Source organism: Numida meleagris, chromosome 27, assembly GCF_002078875.1.
Source record: "Numida meleagris isolate 19003 breed g44 Domestic line chromosome 27, NumMel1.0, whole genome shotgun sequence".
NCBI classification, from domain to species: domain Eukaryota; kingdom Metazoa; phylum Chordata; class Aves; order Galliformes; family Numididae; genus Numida; species Numida meleagris.
Genome location: NC_034435.1, coordinates 4,139,719 through 4,161,573, shown reverse-complemented (window position 1 = coordinate 4,161,573; position 21,855 = coordinate 4,139,719). Strand labels below are relative to the sequence as shown.

The following is a 21,855-nucleotide window of genomic DNA, read 5'->3' as shown; positions in this document are numbered from 1 at the left end:
CTCGGGGTTGTTGCTCGGCTTCCTCGAGGCTCTGTGCGGAAGCAGCTTCACCCCACTGCTGGGAGGTTGGGGTTTAACCCATGGGGTGTCCTCCCGGTTCCCTTCGGGCAACGCTGGGCTCTGAGCCCCCTAGGGCTGTGCCCCCAGGTGATGGGTGGGTCCCCGCTGAGGCTGCGGGGGCGGTGACGCTTTGGGGTTTGCAGCCGGGTGGGGAAATGCTCTTTGCCATCCGCCCCTGCGTGACACCAGCCCAGAGCAGGCCCCAGAGCAGCCGGGCTCTGCCCTGCGATGCTGCAATCTGCACAGCAGGAGAGAGTCCTGCGGGCAGGGAACAGCACAAGGGTGAAACCGGGCACCACCAGCACAGAGAGGGGTTGGGAGCAGAGCCTGGAGCCAGTCTGTGCTGGGGGCCTGATGGCAATGGGGCTCAGCCATGGCAGGGTGGGGAATTTGGCATCTGAGGGCAGTTTGGAGATGGCTCCCACTCACCCCAGAGTGGTCCCAGATAACAGGGGATGGAGCGGGGAGTTCGGGGCAGGTTTGGCTGCACCGAGAGCCCGTGTTCTGCTTCCACCTGCATCCATCAACCAGCGCTCAGGGGCTGTGTGTGCTGTGGGGTCACCAATCCCCAGTCCCCACCGCAGGAAGTCCCGGAGCTGTCGCACAGGTGGAAACGCTGGAGAGCAGGAATTTCTCTCTGGCTGCAGCTCCCATCAGCTGATACTTCTGACAAAACACTTGGCTGCTCCACTCCCCCCTTGGCAGCCCCTGGGCTGCAGCCTGCAGCGCTGCCTTAGACCGCACCGAGCTCCACTGTGCTCTGTGCCGTCCTCTCCCGCTCAGGGCTGTCCCTGCGCGGGGCTCAGGGGGTGCCCCGATGTCGGACTCGCTGCTCAATCACTCCTGGCCGTCGTTCTCCAAGCGCTGGAAGAAGCGGTTGTCCTTTAAGCGAGGTAACTGCGTGTGTGCGGGGAGCGAGGGCCGGGCCGTGTGGGGCAGAGGGGCCAGCGGGGAGCGAGGGGTCCCCCAGTGCCGGTGCCCACCGCTCCCCTCTGCGGGGACACTGCTTACGTGTCAGTTTCTGCTGATCCTTCTGCTGCGTCTCCTTCTCAAGGCACGTCGATGCCTTTATGTGCTGGCTAATGGGTTAAATATCAGTCTTCTGGTTTTGTAATAAATACATTTTGTTGCTGCCAGCGAGCCGGAGGTCCCAGTGCCTGCAGGCAGCTGTCTGCGTGCTGCCGGCCGAGGGCTGAGCCTCGTGCTGTGTGCTCAGAGCTCGGTGTCCCAGGAGATGTTGGGCAAAAGGCTCCTTCAGCTCGGAGCGGGCTGAGGAGCAGAGCCCCGTGTCCAGGGCTCGGCCGGGCAGTGGCGGCTTGTGGGACGGGAAACGCCAGCAACAGTGTGAGCTGGCCTCACTGCTGCAGTGTGCGACTTGGAAAGAGAGAGGGGAGAGCCCCAGGGCAGGAGACATCCATGGTCCCGGAGGAGCTGGACATTGCTGCCGCTACTGCAAACTCTGCCCTAGGCCCAGCACTTCTGGGTACGGTTATCTGTGTGGCATTAGAGCTTGTGATACGCACCAGTGCTTTTCTCCCTCCTCACCCTCCTCTCCCTTTGGGGATGTGCAGAAGAACCTGATCTGAGCTGCTCGGTTTGGAGCAGGAGCAGCCCCCAACCCTGCACTGGGGCACCCCACACCGTGCTGGGCTCGCTGCAAAGGCTCAGCCGCGCTCACTGCGCAAAATACATCAGCCCCAGTGCCCAAAAGCACCGACCGCTCCGTGGAGCATCCCCAGCACACAGCCGTCCTGGGCTCCTGGCCTGGGCGCTATCATGGCCTGGGGGGTTTTGGGGGCTGCAGACCCCGCTCAGCCCTGCTGAGCCCCTCCAGCTCCCTCCCCACTCGCTTGGCCCCGCGTGCCCGGAGCACCAGGTCCCAAAGGCAGCGATAAGGCCGCTTGCCGTGCAGCGTGCTGCAGCATTGGACAGCTTATCTTCTCCCCTCCTTCAGCCCCGGTTGCATGAGCCAATCCCCACTGCTGCCAGCGCCCGATGAGCTGGGGCCCGGCGCGGGCAAAGTGCTGCGCTTTATCCGATTTTGGCACAGTGAGCTCAGCGCTCGCTTTGCAGTTAATTGCCCCTCTAGTTGTGGTCATCCCGCAGGGCTGTGCTGGGCCAGCAGGGCAGAGCCAGGGGGACTGAATGCTGCTTCGTTCTTGTCCGTAGCGCTTTTGGAGCTTACCAGTGGGAAATGCCCAGCTTTGTTCTGCTTTCTTCTTCCTTTTGGACCCAGCTAGTGGGTCCCACTGTCCCAGTGGCACCAAACACCCCGCGAGTGCCCCAGACCGCTGCGTGCCGGGGACGCCGGCCACCACTTCCTTCCTCCCCAGGCAGAAGCCCAGCATCTCCATGTTCTGCAAAGCCCAGCCCAGCACGGCACAGCCCCACTCGTGCGCGTCGCTTCGTCCCCTGCTCTACCCTGGGAATTCCTCTGGTGGATATGCTCCCTGCAGCAATAACCTTTTATGGTTCCTGGCCAGAGGCGAATGAAGTAACCGCAATACCTAATCTGCTTAATGTTCCCCTAAACCAAACAGCGTGTGCTCTTGGAAGTGTCATTTTGTCATCTCATCTCCAGCTTCAGCAGCGGAAAGGTGAACGCAGGTGCCTGGCTGTGCCCGGGTTGCTGCAGGGCCATCCCCCGAGCACCACGCGGCGGCAAGACGGAGCAGCATCCTTCCAGCAGCCCCACGCACAGGCAGCTCACAGGGCCTCGGGGTGTGCCCTTCCTGCTGGTAGAGGGGTGACCACCTCCATCTCAGACACAGGGATGCGCCCAGCTCCTATGTGCTCCTTCCTTGTTCATCTTGCCATGGCGCTTGAAAATGTCTTTTCCCCAGTGAGCTCCTCCAAGGGATCCCTGTGCCCAAGTGCTGGCTCCCTGCACGGTGCTAGCCCAGGGTCACCCAGCGGAGGACCTAAATGCAAGGAGCCCAGAACCCAATGTGGTGCTCACACATTGCCTAAAATGGTGTCCCCACCGCCGCGGCCACGTGCTGGTGCCTAACGGTCACTGCCGCTGCGCTCACTGCCACTGGCTGCAAACCTGATTTATCGCGTGTTGAACAGCAGCGTCTGAAGTGTCCGGGGGGGACGAGCTGAGTGGTGGGGCTGGGGGGGCCGTCAGCTGCAGCCGACATCACAGCCAAAGCCAGAGCTCTGCACGGCACAGGGAATATTTTCCAGGCCTCCGAGGAGCTGACTCTGATCCAGGGACCCACTTCAGAGCTGCGGGATGGAGCCTGGTGCGGAGCCAGCTTTGGCACCGGCCAGGACCCACTGCGCAGGAAAACACCCCTTTGTTTCAGCTCAACCCGCAGGGCTCTGGCCTCTGTCAGGCCGAGCACTTGTCAGCTCTCACAGCTCCATCTCCGCCTCTCGGGGCTTCGCTCCTCTCTCTGAGGCACTGCTGCAAGGGATGGTGAAGGCAGGCAGCTTCCTCCTGCTTCCCTCCTTGGGCTTGTAGAGGAGAAAAATGATTTGTCCTCACCCCCTCGCACCTCCCCAGCCCCCTGGTTGCTCGCCTTGGGTCAGCTTACCCCGGTCTCAATCCCAGCCCGTTTCCGGGGTTCAATGGCTTTTCTGTCCACTGTCACCTTTGGCAGCTCAGCCTCCCTTGGGGTCGGGTCAGAACCCACGCTGGTTGGGCAGCACACTGATGTTTGGTCACCATCTGAGGAGGGGAAAACAAAAGGTGATGCTAATGCTCGCTGGGTGACCCTTCACCGGCCTTCCAGCTGAGGCATTGCAGTCACAGTGGGAATTTGTCTACGAAGGAGAAGTTTCTTGTGAAGCCAACCCTACAGCCTTCCTAGATGGCCCCTTTCAAATTTTCACAGCTCGTAGTTGGAAAACTCTTAACTGAAGTGGCAGGACGCGAGGTTTCTTGTTAGGATCTTCCTCGCAGTAATGTTTTCACAATTCACTTTCCTGCCGTACGCTGGGTTCTAGCAGTTTCTTGTATTTTTGCTCCTACTGGGTAGCTCCGGTCACTCACAGCCTCTCGCTGTTGCTCCCCTCGCTTTCAGCCCTGCACCGCAGCCGGCGGCCTGGCCTTTTTCCACTCCCCTCAGCTGCATGCACCTCAGAGGAATAAAAGGCCTCCGTGAGTCATATGCGATGGTTTAGATCGTGGCTAAGGTTTACACTGTGTCTCGCTGCATAGGAATGTGCTGCAGTCAGCTGGGCCGTGCTCTGCGCTGCGCGCTGAGGCCAGGCCGTGGTTTTGTTTCTCAATGAGCTGAGCGCACACGCTGGGGCTCACACCCACTGAGTGCTCCGCGTGGGGAGCATCCACGTGGAGGGGGGTGAGCCGGCGCCGGGGGAGTCACGATTTTCCACCACTGAGGAGATGGGGCACGTGGGGCCGGGTTTAGTGGGAGTGGTGGGGATGTGCCATGGCTGGGCTCGATCTTAGAGGCCTTCTCCCACCTCGATGATTCCGTGATTCAGTGCTGCCTGAAGTCCTCAATCCTACATCCTTGAGAGTGCAAGGAACGAGGGAGCAGAGGGCTCTGCCTGGTGCCATCCCTCTGTGCGGGGCTGACCCTGGCCATGCCCTGGCACGCTGTGACCCCCTGTGTCTTGCAGGGTCAGACTGCAAGCCGTGCTTACGGGAGCTCGCTGACCGCAGTCCCTCTGCTTTGGAGTACCACAGCCCCAAGCGTTTCCTCCCATCCCTGATTGCTGAGGATGACACCTTGTTCACCAGCATGGCCGAAGAAAAGGCAAGTGTCCTCCTTCCTTCCACTACCACCATGCAGGGCAGGGGTTGGCAAGCTGAGGGGTCGGCACCGTATTCTGCAGGGTCTGTGGTGGAGCAGGGGTGGGAGGAAGGAGTACTGACCCAAACTAACTAGGGATACGAGGTTATAGTGCTTCTGTTGCTGAGCATCAGTGGGAATGAGGCACGGTGAGATGTCAGGGGCTGGAGGCAACCTTCATAAGTCCCTGGAGCAAGCTCAGGGTGGGTATGGGGCAGGTCCCTGCAGAAGGGCAGTCCCAGCATGGGAAGTGCCCCTTGGCAGGAGCTGTGTGAGGCTCTCGGATGGACTCAGTGTGCTCAGCCTGAGCCTTTGCTGCCTTTGCAGGAGGACTCATCTTCCACAGAGCTGGACGTCCCAGCAGCGGACTTGCACAGCAGCACGGAGGATCTTCTCTCTGACTCCGCTCTGCATGGCACAGAGTATTACAAAGACCTGGGGCTCCTGAGCCCACCAGCTACCAAAGCAGCGCCAGAGATGGCGGCACGGCCGGAACCAGCCCCTCAGGCTCCGTCTGCCATTCACTTATTGGAGGAGAGGTCAGGGGCTCTGGGCAAAATGTCTGTGGATATTGCTTTTTCCAATCCCATCTCCTGCTCGGTGCGTTACGATGAGGCCGACTGCCACTTTCTGAACAAAGCTGCCAGCTCTGCTGGGTGTCCTGAAGAGGAAGACGAAGCTTTGTACCTTCAGGAAGCCACAGAGTCCTTCCCCACGCTGGTGAGATCCATGTCTACTTCTAGGAGGCACAGCTGGGAGAGCCCCTTGTCACCTGTGGACTCCAAGCGCAGGTAACACAGCCCATGAGGGGACATTTGGTAGATGCCGCATGATGGAGCCACTTAAGGATGGACTCCACTCCATCCCCCTGCCCTCCCCACAGCTGCAGAAGAGGGTGAATGCGTGGCCTGATGCTGAGCTGGGAGTGGCTTGCAGGCCTCGCATCGTTTCCATGCTCCACTCCTGCCGTGCTCTGCTTCGGGTTCCTGTGTGCACAATCACCCTGCTGACAAATGTATTGATCCTTCTGCTGGCTGGGAGCTAGGTGCAAGCCAGCAGTGACTATTTATATCCCTCCTCCTTATAAGGTACCCTAAAATTATCTCAGCCCGAAATCTTGGCAGTTCTTTATCAAGCTCTGACTTTGGTTCTCAGATCCACTGTTGTGCCACGAGCCATGGATCATTCACAGTTTATAGGGCAACAGGCACACGAGCAGCAGTGGCACAGAGCGGCCATCCACGTCGGTCTCCTCGGTCAGTGATGAAGCACGTGCGAGTGGAGGGCCAGGGAAGGGGAACGTGCCCTGCTGTCCTCTAAGCAAATGCTTCCTGAAGCCCGGCAATGGGAACAAAGTGGCAGTGAGCTGCAGGCAGAACGCGCTGCAGAGAGTAAGATTTTCCACCGAGCACTGCAGCAGCACTCGGTGCTCAGGAAGCCGTGGGGTGCTGGGGGCTGCTCTGCCCCTCGTTTCCCAGAACAGGGCTTATTTTCCCTTCCTCAAAGCTGGGCCCAGAGGGGTAGGATTTATAGCGTGATACCACGGCAGTGAGTTGACAAATGACAACATCTGTTTCTAAATGCCTGCGGGGCACTGCAGCCAGCAGGGCAGCAGCTCTTACACAGGTGAGGCAGCTGCGGAGTCCCAGGAGCTGCTGAACATCCCAGCATGGGACATCCCAGGTGACCAAGGAGCTCATGGGCCAGCTGAGGGCACCCAGACAAAATGTTTTTGTGTTCTTAGTGTCTGAGCTGTCTCTTCCTGGCATTCTCCTTCCCACGTGCCTGCTGTGGTGGCCCTCCTTGTCTTAGCTGTAGACCTTCTAGGGCCGTCAGGACACGGCAGGGGCTGTGCTGTGCCTGACACTACAGGATGGCTTTGCTAAGTTGGCTTCTTCCTCTCTGCTGAATTAGGTTCAGCTTGGATACCACAGAGAGAGGCAGTGATCCAGAGCAGGAGGAGGCAGAGAAAGGGAGCGGGTCCTGCGTGCAGCCTCATGTGTCCCTGCAGCTGCCTGGGGGCGAGCAGGAAGCCTGGAGCAGCAGGGCAGGCAGCATGGTGATCAAAGTGGAGATAGAGCCGCTGCGGCCCAGCGGCCCGGCCAGCCCCGGCTCAGAGGAGGCGGTGAGTGTGCAATGGAGTGCAGAGCCCTGGCACTGCCTGGGTGGGCACACCGGGCGGGGGGCTGTGGGAAGGCAGGGCTGACCGCTGGCACTTGGCATGGGAGCCCCATTCCCTGCCTTACACTTTGCCAGCCGTGCCCTGATGGGAGCTCTCTTGGAGCACAAAGGACCAAAGATGTCCGTGACTTTTTACTTCTCTAGGAACGTGCCAGTGCCGGGAAGAGGCTGAGGCCACTGTCCATCCCATCAGCCCGTAAGGCTGCCTCCCCCCAGACACCCTGCGGTTTCAACACTTCTCTTTCAGCCATGGAAGGTTCGTATAGACTACATGTATAGCTTCAAACGAGTCTGCAAGTCTAGACAGCCTCTGCCCTTCTCTTCCCTGTGGTCCCAGGAGCTCCCGAGATGAAGCCAAGCTGACTTGGAGTCTGATCTCAGCCCAGAGCAGTCTAAGCACAGATATGTCCCCAGTGACTCATCGCCATGTATTGGTCATTCCCCACTCACACGAGTCAATGACAGTATCCTAGGAACAAATGTAGAGAACTGTCCAGAAGTAAGTGGAGGAACAGCCACGCAGGGAAGCTGGAGGTCTCTGGGATGGTGCCAGCCCCTATCCTCTAGCTGCAAGCAGGAAGTCAGTGTAATTTAGACTGGAGAAGGAAGGTGTGATACAGAAAACAAGGGTGTCTGCTGAGAGTGTTTTCTGTTGCAGGTGTTGAACCCCCTGCTCTGGAGATGCTGGAGAAGGACCATGTGTCCCCAGACCAAGTGTAGGTATTGCAAGTCCTCGCTGTTTTGAGATGACTGAGATTTTTGAGTGCATCTGAGCTACTGGAGATCCATCAGCAGGCCATAAGGAAGATCCCACTCTATATTAGGGCACGCCTCAGTAGTTGATCATAAAATGGTGCCTGATTCTTTGTGGGGTGAAGAATTCCTTTGCAAGGAAATTTTCTGATTTTTTGCTTCTTTTCTGCCCTATCCCTCATAGGCTAATGGTACAGCAGGTACTTCAGGAGCTGAAACAGTATCATGGGTGAGTGTGTCTGGAATAGGGATTTGGGCAGGGAGGTCATTGTCTCACCCAGGACCTACCTGCAAATGAGGTGTGGAGCCCAGTGGTCAAGGAGGGAGGGTACCAGAATCACCATATCCTTCCAGTGAAGCCAGGGAGGAATTGCATGGAGAAGTAGCATTTCACATCTCTCTTCTGTATCTCTAAATGCATTGCTGCCCATCTCCAAAGATCTGCTCTTGTGTCTTTTGCTGTATGTCTGATGTCTTCTCCCCCCCCCCCAGGGCGAAAAAGAGAGTTTGTGTGCAAGAAGGCAGTGACTCGTCCCAGCAGAACCTCACCTGGTTTGAGTTCCTGTCTAACGAGTAAGTAAGGTGGGCAGTAATCCACACACTTTGTATCCATGGAGCAGACTCTTATTTCTAGCTCCTCTTCATCTAAGCTCAACCGCCCTGCTAATGCTGTGCACAGGGTATTGGAGTCTGCCATGACTCAGCCTGGACTGGAGACCCGTTGTGCATGGCTCTGACCAAAACCAGAATCTGAAAGCTTATCTCCTTATTTTCAAGAATGACTGATGTTGAACCAGATCCCCCAGGGGGTGGAGAGCCCAGGGACAGGGTCCTAAGGCAATGCCCACGATAAACTTCATCAGTGATCTCCTTGAACTGCACTTGGCCAGTTATCTTCTCCTTACGTAAGATGGTTTTGGTCTTTTTTCAGAAATGAGGACAGCGGAAAGAGTGACAAAGCAGAGAAAGGCACAAAGGTGATGCGACGCCTGAGTTCCCTGCGGAGCCGTGTCACTGGGTCCTGGCAGAAGGATAAGGTGAGGGAGAGATGCACTGCACTGCAGTGTGCCAGAGCCCTGCCTGCTTGGTTTTACCAACAAATGGTGGGCAGTGCAAGGCGTAACGGAGCGATGTTGTTCTCTCCTTCCAGGGTAAGAACAAAGAGCAATCAAAAGAGAAAGAGAAGGAGAAAGAAACAAAGGAGCCAAAAGAGAATTGGAAAGAGGTCAATCGGCACCAGCTTGTGCCAGGGGTTTTCTCCAGCGGCACCAGCTGCTCGCTGTGCGCCAAACCTCTCGTGAATAAAAGTGGTCTGCAGTGCCTGAGTGAGTATGGCTGTCGCTGCTGCTCTGACCCAGCCTGGCTGTCACCTGCCCCCCTGCGCAGAACACCCATTCCCCTGCTTCCATCAGCCTTGTGGGTTTCGTGGGCTGCTTCACTTATCTGCCTGGCTTGATTTACCCACCCTGCTGCTTGGCCTGGCTTGGTTATTCTCTAGATAGTCTAAATGAGCACTAAATCCTGCTGGGTAATATTTTATCCTTGTTATCTTTGGCCACCTGATTATTTCCTGCCCCTTTCCCCAAAGGAGGCTTCTAGGTCAACTTTAACAAGCTGTTTTCTCACAAAGCTCTGTTTTGCCCCTGCTCCCCAAGTGAAGCTGTTTTTTAGGCTGTTTTTTTTTACTAATGCAGTGATGAGTCAGCTCAGCACCTACCCTGTGCATGTGGGATTCCTGGAGCACCCAAACCCTTAACAACTAACACAACAGTTCAGTTGGGCCTCCCAGGATCTGCATGGATGCTGCTTTTCAGATGCATGCAATGCATGAGAATGGCAACTGTGCCTTTGCAGGCATGCACGAGACTCTGTCTTTTCACTGCTTTTCCTTGCTGCATGGCCTTAGCTGATGGACAAACCCAGTCCCTTTCCCTTCGGGGAGGTCCTCAGGGCACTGAAGAACATTTTAATTCCTGAGGGGTTGCGTGTGGGTAGATTAAATCTTTTGAAAATGAGAGAATTGCTCTCTTCCTCCACCCTGTATCCTCCAGTAATTCTTGCGCTCCAGTGAAGAACTCTGAGAGGCTCTTAAGGTCAGTAAAACCATCCTGGGGCAGAAGCACTGGCTGCCTTTGGGCATGTGTTGTGAGAAACACACTCTCCCTTCAGGGCAGAGGAGAACTGAAAAGAACCACAGCCCATTAGTGAACGTTTTGGAGGTGTTACAGCAGAAAGTAGAAAGGAGAGAGCTGAGTAAGAGCAAGTGCTTTGTGCTTTGTGGACATTTAGAGGGGAGTCAAGTATTTTGAGAGGAAGCAGAGTTACACTTTGTTCTTTCTGCCTGGGGAACCTCTTAGCAGAGGCTCTGTTGGCAGTGCTGCATGCTGCTTTACCAGAAGTACCTGAATCTGAGCAGCTGCAGATAGTCCTCGACCTGCGCTGCAGCGAGAGCTTGGAGCCGTGATCTGTCTGCTCTGGGGAACTCAGGGGTCAGTGCCAGGGTGAGTGGTCCTTCCCTCAACAACACTTGTGGAGCTCTCAGGTTGGAGCTCTCTGTCTAAATGGCAGTATGGTGCGCGGGGACTGGACGTCAGTTATTTTAGCCTTTACCTTGTTTCTTAGACTTGCCATGAGGAATCCGTGTTCTTGAGTGTTATTAACATTCAGCAGAAAAACGCCATGGTGACTGAGGAAGTGCTTTGTGTTTGGGACTATGACATCTCTTTTGGCTTTCTGGGTTGCTCGGGGATTATGCTGCTCAAGCTAACGTGGGCGGCTGGGCAGCAGAGCTCATTTTTGTGTGTTCCCCTTGTGGTGGCTTGAACTAAGGCCGAGCAATTGTGTGGAGTTCTGTGATGCTCTTAACAATTAATGCCCTGTCTGCGGCCAGATCTGCATAGGGCACTTGTTGCATGACAGCTGTTAGCCCGAGAGTGACTATATCTGGATGACGCTGGGCTGAAACCTTTGCAAGCTGCTGCTGGGCAGCGGAGTTGATAGCTGATATCTCCAGCTGCTGTGACTGCAGGCAGGAGCAGTGCGTGGTCTCCTGATGAGTCTGATAGGGCTCTGGAAAAGCAAGATTTGGGCTTTTCACACCGTGCAGCTGGAGTGATGTGCCTGCCCCTCAGAAGTGAGAGCCGCCCTCCCAGGGCTGAGCCGCAGCTGCTGCCAGAGCCTCGGGATATTTCCCCAGCTATCTGCTTTGGCCCGCAGCCACCTCCTGGCCCACCTCTCGGTCAGGTGCTCTTGTTTACGTGATCTCCGTGGTATTTTTAACTGCAGCACCACCGTGTGGTGGAAAGCGAACCGGGTTCCGAGAAAGAAAATAGAAGGAAAAGTAATAAAGAAAGGGCTGGGCTGAAGCCAGGGGGAGGAAGGCTGGAACGAGCTGCCGCCCTCATGCCTGAGGTCTTGTCACTCCCCGTGGCTACCACTGGGATATGACAGAGGAGCAAGGGCTCTTCTTTTTAAGCAAAGTAATGAAGTAATAGCAGGAGGAATTCTAAATCAGAGCCATCTTTCTGCTAGAAACGTGCATGCAAGCTATGAAGAAGGTAGGCAGGCTGGGTGGCTGTGTGCGGGGTAAGTCGCTTACCTCTCCCTCCCAGTTCCTCCCAGCTGCCCTCACACCACAGCACAAAGCCTCTCGGTGCAGGTGGGAGCTCCAGATTCAGTCTCCCAGACGTGGTGTTAGGAGTCTGGCAGGGATGAAGAACAAAAAGCAATGTTTATGGTACCTGGGATCTCAACAGCTGCGGCCACCCAAACTTTACTGTTGTATAAACTTTGAGATGAGAGCCTCTGGGTTTATTGTTCACCTGGAAATGAAGAAAGCTCCTTTTGAGCCTCTGCTGACAAGAGTGGAAAAGGTTCTGTGCCTAAATTAATCCTTTCTTATAAACATGCTTCCAGTGTTTATGTAGCGGGAGTTAGATGGATCCCAGGAAAGCCCTGGCAGGAGGGAGCTTTCCAAGCAGGCTGTGCCATGGAGGGGAGCCAAGGCTGTGATGGCAGGATTGCTTCCCTCCTAGTGACCTGAGCGTGAGCACTGGGGTAAAGGTGGGACTTCTACAGCTTCTTCAACTGAGCGTTACATCTTCATTACCTTATGGGAAAGCCCCAGTCCTCTTTGGCAAGGTCAGATCAACCGTCGTCTTCTAAAGCAACCCTACGGTTGCTACTGAAGTTGCTTGGTAGGTTTTGGTCAGGCCAGTTCTTGGCCTGGGCTTGAAATGCAGTGCGTGAAATTCAGCTCTCATGTTGCACTTGTACCTACACACTTCTGCTTTTAGAATTCCCAGGGCAGCACCAATAAGCCAATATGGGAAGGAGAGGTCTGCCTTACAGTCAAGAGGATGTTGCTGATTTTCTATTGTGAGATTGCTGCTCACAGCCCGCACAGAGCCCTGGGAAATCTGAAAAGCAGCAGGCAACCTGAAACTTTGCATTTCTGGAAAGAGACACAACTGCCAAAAAGCTTCTGTTCTGGGGAAAAAAGGAGGTTTGGCTGCTGTAACTTGATGACTGTGATAAATGGACTGGGAGTCCTGCTTGGAATGAGTGATTACTGACAGGAGTCCAAATAAAACAGGCAAAACCAGAGCAACTGTGATAGGCTGTGGGTTAATGTAGTCACAAGGCAATGAAGCAGGATCTAAAGCAACTGTGAAACTGGTCTGCAGGGTTGGTTTCAGAGGAAACACTGAACTAGGAATCTGCAGACGTACCGCTAGCCCTGCCGAATACTCACAGCAACTATCGAGGTTTTAGAAAAGGAAGCTGAAAAATCTGTTGTTCTCAGTGCTTCTTTGCTTTTCACTTTCTTCTTTCTGGACAGAATTGCCTTTATCTGGAACATTTCCAACACACTGCTCCTTGCATTTCCTCAGTAACTCATACACCTGGCCTGACAAGTGCAGCAGGCTGTGTGACAGCAAGCTACTCGCTACCCGTTCTGTAAGAAAATCTCTATTATTATAGAGAATTACCCAGTATTAGAAAGCTGTTGTGGAGCTCTTCATTGCAACCCTAACCTTAGCTCTAAGCCATGGAGTATTTCAGCTGGTTGCTATGCCAGATTTTGCACTGATTCTGTGGAGATGCCCTGAGGCCAGCCACACAAGCACAGCATGTTCTCTCCATGAAAGCTGTCACTGGGTGAGCTGCAGTGCTGTAGTTTAATATTATAGCAAAGCACAAAGTTTGAAGCGTCCAAGGATTCATCTGTCACAAAGTGGCAGCCAGCTGTTTACCCTCAAACCGCTTTATTTAGTGATTATTTCTCTGTATTACTTTAGAGCTGAGCGGCCCCGATAAACAATCAGGATCTTTTTGTACTTAGTCCTGTACAGCAGCAGAACAAAAGGGAACATTTCCGAAAAGCTTGCAAATATAAGATGAAAAAAAAAATCAATGGAGTAGGTTGCAATGTGGAAACTAGAGACAATATTGGCCTCGTGGCAGTAGGATTTCAGCCCATTTCTGGCCAAAATGGTGTCAGGTTCTTCCAAAGCAGTGTGTGAAAGCTGTAAGGTGGGTTTTAAGGTTTGCTTTTTAATTGTGCATGTTGCATTTTCGGGCTTGACAGGCAGCTTGGACATGCACAACTTAAAGCATGATAAATTTGTGATGGAGCTCAGCACTGTTCGCTCAGAGCAAAGCAGATTGGGTGGGAGAGGAGGTTATAAGGTGTTCTGATTTCTCCTCTCCAGAGAGGTCTTCTTTGGTGGCACCGCACTAGCACCTGGTCAAACCATGGACCCTATCAGTACCAGGGGACCATTTTTCCAGCAAATTAGTTACACAAGCCAGAGCATGAAGCTGCTGGCAGTGAAGCAGTGCCTCTTTTACTTTTGCTGTGAGGGCATGTTGCTTGCAGGGCAACTGGGAGGCGAGCACTGCCACCCCAACCCCAACACCTTGGCAGAAGTTGCTGCAAATACATTGTGTTGAACAGCACATCCTGCCAGGCTTTTAATGATGAACTCCGTATTTAGAGTATAGTCCCGGCGCTGCACAAACACACACATTGCTGTGCTAAAGCTGTCACTCTGGGTGCTGTGTGCCATCTATTAATGGTCCGTTGTCTTTGTTCGTGCTGCAGGCAGGGGCTGATGGAAGGCAGGTCCCCTGGAAACCCACATGGCGTGGTTCCTCAGGGCTCCGTTTTAGGGCCGTTTCTCTTTCATGTTTTCCTGAATGACTTGGATGTAGGTCTAGAAGGTGTTTCGAACAAGTTTGCTGACAATCCAAAATTGGGAGCTGTTGACTCTGCCGAGGGTGGAGAGAGATCCTTGCAGAGATCCAGACAAATGAGAGAGCTGGGTAATCACAGGTTGTATGGAGCTTAACAAGAGCAAGTGCTGGACTCTGCGCCCGGGAAGGAGTGGCTGAGGGCCCGAGGTTTGTTTGGCCCGGAGCAGGGGAGGCTGAGGGGAAGCTCAGGGCGGCTCCTGGCTCCTGACAGGGATGCTGCCAGAGCTCAGGAGCGTTTGGGCTCTCTCAGGCACGGGGTCTGGGCAGTGCTGTGTGGAGCCAGGTGGTGGACTCGATGATCCTTCCGGATCCCTTCCAACTCGGGATATTCTGTTATTCTATGATTCACCATCCAAATGAGAGCTGGCAGAGGCCGGTTCCCCCTGAGGAACACTGTGCCCTCTGCCCCCCTCCTCTGCCCTGCCCTGCCCTGCCCTCGGCGGGGCGGCAGTGCGCATGCGCAGGTGCGCGCCCTCCGCCCCTTTTTGCTTCCGGGACGCGGAGGGGCGTTTCCTGTTTCTGTGGCGACCGTTCGCGGGACCGAGAGTGCAACCCGGCGGCTCCCCGGGGAGTTTGGTAAGAAATCGGGCTGTCAGCGTTTTCCGGGCCCCGGCTCCCCGCAGTGCTGCCCCTCGGGCCCCGGCTGGCCTTCCTGGCCCCGAGCCCCTCCCCGCAGGGCCGGGCGTGGAGGCCTGGCTGCCTCCGGCGGGGGGGGTCACGCAGGGTCGGGAGTGCGGGGAGAGCGCGGGTTTCGGCCTTGGCGCTGGGCTGAGCTCTTCGTTTTAGCGATAAATCCTGCGGGGCTTACAGATCAGGGCTTAGCCTGGGGCTCAGGCAGCGTGTGGTGGGGCAGCCCTTACCTGAGAGCCTCTGTGGATGGAGGTGAGCTGGTGCCGTGGGCCGCTGCGGCCTCGCGTGCAGGGGGTTCTCGTGTCACAGCTGGGGCCTGAGCAGCTCTGCGTGCAGGCCATGGAGCCCGGTCCCTGTGTGCTCACACGCAGCACTGCGGGCTCTGGGGCTGCGGCGCAGAGATGTGCCCCAGGTGCACGTGAAATACCTTAACTCTGGGGGGAGAAAAGGTGTCTGATGCTGGGCTTGGATTTGCTTCCCCAATAAGCAAGCCGAATTGCTGAGTGTTGTTTGAAGACTCTCCTCTGTGGTTTTGTTACTGTAGTCTCTGCATTTTCTGTGTAAAACTAAGAGAAGAAACCGTTCCTTCTCAGCTGTTTGGTGTAACTCCTTTTGAAAGAATTTTGCAGCAGGCTTTGTGATTTGACTTCCTAAGTTTACGAAGGCAATAGTTAAATTCTCCTTGGCATGGTATAAAAATAAAGCCGTGAAGTACAGCTGTCAAACAGGAGCCATCTGACACGGTGTATTGAAGTTCCACCTAATGTTTACGTATGAAATGCTTTAAATACCTTTTACGATTGTCATCGTTGCGGCCTCAGTCCTGTAGTGTACCTACAGAGTGGGGGAAGGGTTCAGTGTGATGGAACTGAAAAGGAAGTTGTTTCTTTTATATAATACACTGATTTGATTTTGTATTGCTTAAAAAGAGAAGCACCCATTGTTCATTTGTTTCAGTTTGGGATTCTGTACTTAAAGAAAACCTGAAAGCCCCCAGGACTTGCAGTGGAGGATATGACACCAGCCCACTGCACACTGTGTGATGTTTTGACAATAAAACCAGATACAGCAAGATAGCTCGCTTTGGGAGAGCAGGGGGGAAGCTGAAGCTGAATATAATTGGTGTTGTTGCTTTCTGGCATGGACTGCTGGTGTTTCAGAATGTGAAGTATCTTGTCACTGTGTACTCTTCCAGTATTTGGTTTCTGCCGCTGCGCAATTAGGCACGTTAGCAAAATAAGCAAACACTGGTCATGAAGCCACCAGGATGAAGTTAAATCTGTTCCGAGTTCCTGGAGGTGCATGAGCTGGATTTGCCAAGTACAGAAACTTCTTCAAGTTCGAGTGAAACTCCTCCTCTTTCTTCAGGAGATTTATCATGGACTTGCTCTGCTTCTTTTGGAACACTGTAGCTACTTGAGATGTTTCTCTGTCACTGTGTTGTGCATCTCTGTTTAAATTCAGGTTTTATATTCTGTGTTAATCATTCACATCCGAGTTGTTCTGATCTAAATGTTTTCTTTGTCAGTTCAGGAAAGGTTAATAACCTTGTGTGGGGTAAGGATGAGGTTCTCTTTGATCTCTGAAGTGTCAGACATCTGAAAACATAAAAACATGCTTTTCACCAGGAAGCTCTCTTGTCCACAGCTCTCTTCAGCTGGTTGGATTTAATAAATAGTGGAGATATCCTTAGCATTAAAGCAGTATGTGAACTCCTTGTGTCATTAGAAACAGTATTAAAAATGTCCTTCTCTGAACTTGAGTGTTTTAAAGGGTTTTTTAATCTATCATTTAAAAACACCAAAATGATATATACTTGAGGGGGAAGAAGCCATCAGTAGTTAAATTTTATATCTAAGCATTAGTTGGGACTGTCTGCAAATGACCTTTTAAGAGTTCTTTTGTTGGGCAGTACCGTTCCAGACCAAAGGTCAGGGTCATAATACTCATAATATTTGGTGAGTCATAGATTTGTCCTGGAATCCAATTCTGGAAGGCGCTTATGGGACATGACCGTGTTGTGGATCAGACACTGGCATTGCAGCTGGGGAGAAAATGTGTTCGTGTGCCCTTCTTCAGCTGCTCGCTGCCCTTGTGTGTACTGGAATCAGTGCTGTGCTTTTTGGGCTCTGTCATGTGTTGTCCAGTGTCACGCTCTTATGTGACTCCTTGCACGCTGGTTTCTGGGAGCCCTTGGGAAAGCATCTCACTGATAGGGGAAGATTTTTGTTTGTTTTTTAATATTATTATTCTACCAGATATCTATCTCGTTATCCTTGATCATAAACAGGACCATTAATGATGTTTATGATCCTCTTGGTCATGAATGTTTCTTTGCTGGCTGGGGCTGGATGTTTGATTTGGGTTTTTTTCCTCATACAATATGAGAAGGACCCCAAACACCATTTTCTGATGTTAGGTATCTATTGTTAGTAAATAGTGACCCTTTCATATTTGTCTCAACCCTTTTGGTTTCCTGTGACTTCCCTTTTTCTGTGTCCCTCATTCTTCTTTGTTGCTTTCTTGGCTCCTGCTGCTCTCCAGTCCTCTGTTCAGAGAGGCTGTCCAAAAGAATAAAGAATGCAAGGAGCCCTTGTGTGCAGAAGAAGGAAATCCATCTCAGTAGTATCCAAAGGCTTGTTCTCATCCTTGCTTGGGGTGCATTTGGTTCAGCAAAAGTGGGAAAGATGAAATACATTTTACAGAAAGAAGTGTGCTTATAAAACAGTCCGATTCTTCTGCCAGTTCTCAAAATTTGGTTCTGTTTTGGGGGCAAAAATAACGCCCCTTGGAAATCAGTAAGTTCCCAGCATTTCAAATAATCTCTTTCAGAACCAAGCCCTCGCGTTTATCTGCAGTTTTCTGAGGCTTTTCTGCAGTGTTTCCCTGTTTTCTAGTATGTTCTCTCCTGTTGTGTGAAGAATCTTTTAGCAGCATAGGAAACCAGTGCACAGTGCTGTTAGGTATGTCACTTGATCGAATGAAAAATAGCAGCTGAGTGATACAGGGTCCTGTCTTTAGCTGAACGAGTGTGTGGTTTTAAAGCTGAAATATATTTTTAAGTTAAAATCCCTTTACAGTTAGCTTAACCCGGTACCCAAAGTTCTGAGGAAGAGCTACTTACTGTTAATGCAGCCACTAATCATTAATGGGAAAGAATTGAACGTAATCACTGAATAGAGGTAAATGGCAGAGAGTATCAGTGTCTGGTTTAAGTTTGATGAGGCGCGTTTGGAATGGAGTATGACCCAATCCTGGCTGGACGACGTGGGTCTCGGCAGCAGCAGTGATGTGTGGGGCAGGGCAGGGCTGGGTGAGCCCCCCCTCACCCCCCAGCAGTGCTGGTTGTGCCCTGATGGAACCCAGGTGGAAACCAGGCGGAATCCAACCCAGTGTGACACAGGGAAGGATTTTTTGGTTTCCTTTTGTGTGCTGATTTAGCCCTACAGTTTGCTCCTTCCTACCAAGAGGAAGGGCTTGCTGCATTTTGCTGGTGGTCTCAGAGATTGACTGTGGTTATGGAGAACACGGGGTGATCTTTAAGGTCCCTTCCAACCATGGCATGGAATCACAACCAGCACATGCATAAGGATGCTCACTGAAACACCCCAGGTTAATCTGCATCTGTTCCAAAATGTAAAGATCTTTTATGGCTTTCTCTTTCTTTCTCTAGATGGGAGTGACAAGAATAATTAAGACTTTTTTGTGTGTGTTCCAGATTGTGCAGTGAACGTCCATAAGAACTGCAAGAGTTTGCTGGCTGAATGCAGCAGCATCAGACCCAAGGTGGGTTTTGTAATGTGTTCTGTTACAAATAACAGTGCTTGACAGTAAGATTAAGTTGGTGTAAGTGTACTGAGTTATGTTAGTGCAGAATCCTGCCATACATCTTTAAGACATCAACTAGTCACTCACCTGTCATTGCAGTAATTTATGTAAGTAGTGAAGAGTGAAACAGTTTGTTGCTCTGAAAACTGTTTGACGTTGCTCGTGTCTGTCAGAGCTAGCACTTAAAAGAATGCTCAAACCCAATGCTTTTTTTAACCATAATTGAATTATTTCGTACTTCTGATTTTTATGTGACTGTATTTTACTGAGTTGTCCCATCTCAAAACGGAGGACAGAGTGAGGGGCACAGAGGAATTTGGTTGTGACAGTTGCATATTACTTATAAGCTGAGCAATGCAGAATAAGTGATTTCATTTTTGACCTGTGATAAGTCTTGCCAAGCTGTTCAGTTTCTATGTGTCACTGGGGTGCTTGTGATTGCATATGAAGTCACGGGTTGGTCTCAGATAGTATCTCTTTTTTTTTCGTTTCTGGTATTGGTTTTAAAAATCACTTCCTCCTTCTTATAACTGCCTTATACTTGGGGGTTTGGTTTGTTTGAACTTGCAACTGTCAGTGATTTCAGAGCCTGATAGCAGGTTAGGAGTACTGTGAGGAGGAAAAGAGAGCAGAACAGCAGAAATCTGGGCTGCTGGGCTTAGAGGAAGTGTTGTCAGCCTTGGTGATTTCGAGTGTAGAAATGTTCTTGGGTTGTTTTTGTGGGCTTATTTTAACATGTATATTTTCAAACTATTCCAGGCCTTGTGCGTTTTCATTTTAAACATAAAAATTCACTTGCCCTGCTACTTTAATTGCCACTCTTTACTATCTCCCAAGCTTTCATGCTTGAATCACCCCTTGCAAATTGCTCCTGAAGAGAACAAAGGGAGAATGGTGGCACAAAATGATACGGAGAATGGAGCCAGAGGTGAAAAGCAAGACTCCCCAAAAGCCATTTGTTACAAACTTCATTACTTAATTTGTCTGTGTCTTAGATAAATGGAGTCTCAGTGAATTGCAATGTCCTAGTGTGGTAAGAATTAGAAAGTTGTGCAGATAGCAAAGGCGTAGGTTTTGGACAATCTTATTTTGGTTGACGCCTGACATTGACTTGGGTTAGTGTTAGTGTAGTTAGTACTGCTTTAAGCTAAGCTGCAGTAAAGTGTAGGTGAAGACTGTCTTCCTGAAGAGTATGGTTTTATTGGATACATTTCTTATGGTCATAGCTTTAATTCAGCTGTAACTTCATTTTTACTTCAGTTTAGTTTATTTTTGATAGAACTTTTATATATGGGATTCATGTCTATGTGCTGTTCTTCTGGAACATGGAGAAGTCAGAGCTGTTATTGTGTCAAATTATATAGACCTCTGAATACTGCTTTCTGTTATATGCCAGCAAAAATCTGATTTATTTTAGACTGAAAGTTCGGTCTGTATGTGTAAGACTATTGTCCTTTTTCCTATAGCAGAAAGATTTGCAGCACAGACCTTCTGGACCTGCACAAAGTTCGTCCCAGTGCATTTCCCCAGGTTTGTACTAAAGAGTGATTTCTGTGCTCAAGACTCATCTGTTCAATTGTATTTTTTTTCTCTAATATGTTTTAGAGGCTATACACAGTGTGTTATTGAAGTATAGAGAAGGTCTCTTTTAATAAGATGGCTTCATTTTTTTTTCTGCTGGGAATGGCTTAGAGGCTCCTGGCAATCTCCTGTGTGTTTTTATCTTTTTATCTTTTTATTTTTCTTTATACCTTCTTGCTGTGTAACCTCAAAATATCATGGTGAAAAGGGATCAATAAGCTAGTTTCTCATTGATTGTCTATTCTCTGGCCTCTGAAAAGACTAGAACTGTGAACTTTGTTTTACATCAGATTTTCATAATTGTCTATTTAAAACTTGCCTGCAGCTAGTGCTTGCTAGAAATCTCTAAGCCGAGCTAGCGCTAATGGTCTGGACAGAAATCTTTGTTGAAATGAAGTGGGAAAGGGGATCTGGGAGCAAAAATGAGAAGCAAGAAAGCTCTGTTGCAGCACAGGCTTTGAAGTAGCTTTCTGCTACTGGAAAAGACCATTGTAGTTGCAGCTGTAAGATTGAAATGGCATTTTAAATGGTAGAAGTTACGAGATATGCATTAACAGAATTGCTTCTTGGACTCTCAGATGACTCACTGTAACTAGAACAGAATTATGTTCTGCTGTGCAGTTGGTCTGTTTGCTTTGATGGGTATAAGAAACACAATTGAGTTGAATGTCTGGGTATTACTTTGATTTCTACAAATACTTTTATTAGGTATCATTTAGCTTGAGTTTCAAACTGTACTTCGTGAAGCAATTCTTACCAACAGGTAGCACAAGGGGAATAATTATTATGAGATGAGTGGTTGATTGCATGGTCAAAAATGGTTTTGTGCATTTAGGGAAAAGAACGGAGACTAAAATGGGAAACAAGAAGGAATAAAGAAAACAGGAGACGCTGTCTGTAGGGCTCGTTGGAACAGCTCTGTGGTACACAGTCTGGTCTGATGCAGCAGGTTAGCAGCGATCGATACAGACTCTCAGCAGTGTGCAGACAGTGCTAATTGAACTCAGAAAATGGCTTTTTGTTGGTGCAGACTTTGCTAGGCAGCCACTGCTTATTTTCTGTAGTCAGAAGAAGATGGAAGTTAGAGGAACAGCTGATAGCATGGACTGTGTCGTTACCCACTGCAGGCTGCAGCCCCAGCAAAAGAAGCCAAAGGGATTGTATCAGTGTAAAAGAGGAGCACGTTTTAAGAAAGATTCACATTGTGCCCTCCCCCATGTTTTCCTCGGGAGCTGTTTAGATTTGACCTGCCATTGTGAAATAAAACTCTTATGTTCTTGGCTTGGAAGCGCAGAAAGAGAATGTGGTGGCTGATTTCAATGCTTCCTCAAATGGAAATGGGCTAGCATTTATTATTAAGCTCTTGTTCAAGAAATTCTCTTGCCAGTCTTACCAATATTCATTTATTCTGCTTTTTTGGGATGATGGGCTTAAACTCATTGCTTGGATGGTGGATGGGAAAATATATCTCTGTTTACTTGGTTTGTTGTAGGCTGAGAATGAGCTGTATGCTTATACAAAATATTTCAAACTTGAACAGCTATTGGGAGAGCTATTTCCAATGGGTAAAAGGTGTGGTGATATTTGCATTACATGTTACTGGTGAAACCTTCTCTGAAGCTCTCATACAGCTCTAGAGAACTGTTTCAGGGAAACTGAGATCAGAGGCTCTCAGGTGGAGAGTACGGGATATGAAGAAATGTGGAAAAACCTGTTTTATGAATGGAAACGGGAATGCCTTGATTGCCCTGTGCTTGGTTGAGGAAAACAAGTGTGGGGGGGGGGAGGCAATCAGCAG

General features: G+C 51.0%; 1 protein-coding gene and 1 long non-coding RNA gene across 7 annotated transcripts in view; one reads left to right on the top strand and one right to left on the bottom strand.

Moving 5' to 3' along the window:
- ARHGEF18 (Rho/Rac guanine nucleotide exchange factor 18) overlaps window positions 1–21,855 on the top strand; it is a 47,993-nt gene that overhangs the window by 5,918 nt on the left and 20,220 nt on the right. For 2 of the 6 annotated variants that reach the window (XM_021378360.1, XM_021378359.1), the window contains exons 2-12: window positions 4,654–4,790; window positions 5,154–5,617; window positions 6,741–6,951; window positions 7,152–7,263; window positions 7,666–7,723; window positions 7,945–7,989; window positions 8,253–8,333; window positions 8,692–8,797; window positions 8,911–9,085; window positions 18,367–18,434; window positions 19,943–20,006. In XM_021378360.1, coding sequence (XP_021234035.1) covers window positions 4,776–4,790; window positions 5,154–5,617; window positions 6,741–6,951; window positions 7,152–7,263; window positions 7,666–7,723; window positions 7,945–7,989; window positions 8,253–8,333; window positions 8,692–8,797; window positions 8,911–9,085; window positions 18,367–18,434; window positions 19,943–20,006 — 1,399 coding nt within the window. In that variant the 5' untranslated portion in view covers window positions 4,654–4,775. Of the gene's footprint in view, window positions 1–2; window positions 954–4,653; window positions 4,791–5,153; window positions 5,618–6,740; window positions 6,952–7,151; window positions 7,264–7,665; window positions 7,724–7,944; window positions 7,990–8,252; window positions 8,334–8,691; window positions 8,798–8,910; window positions 9,086–14,359; window positions 14,595–18,366; window positions 18,435–19,942; window positions 20,007–21,855 lie in introns of those variants that run through there. The other 4 variants (XM_021378357.1, XM_021378356.1, XM_021378362.1 and 1 more) reach the window with 4 other exon arrangements.
- On the bottom strand, window positions 11,360–18,359 carry LOC110388773. The gene is made up of 2 exons (XR_002432979.1): window positions 14,879–18,359; window positions 11,360–11,461 (listed from the first exon to the last, which is right to left on the bottom strand). It is a non-coding gene; the product is annotated as an uncharacterized LOC110388773 (long non-coding RNA).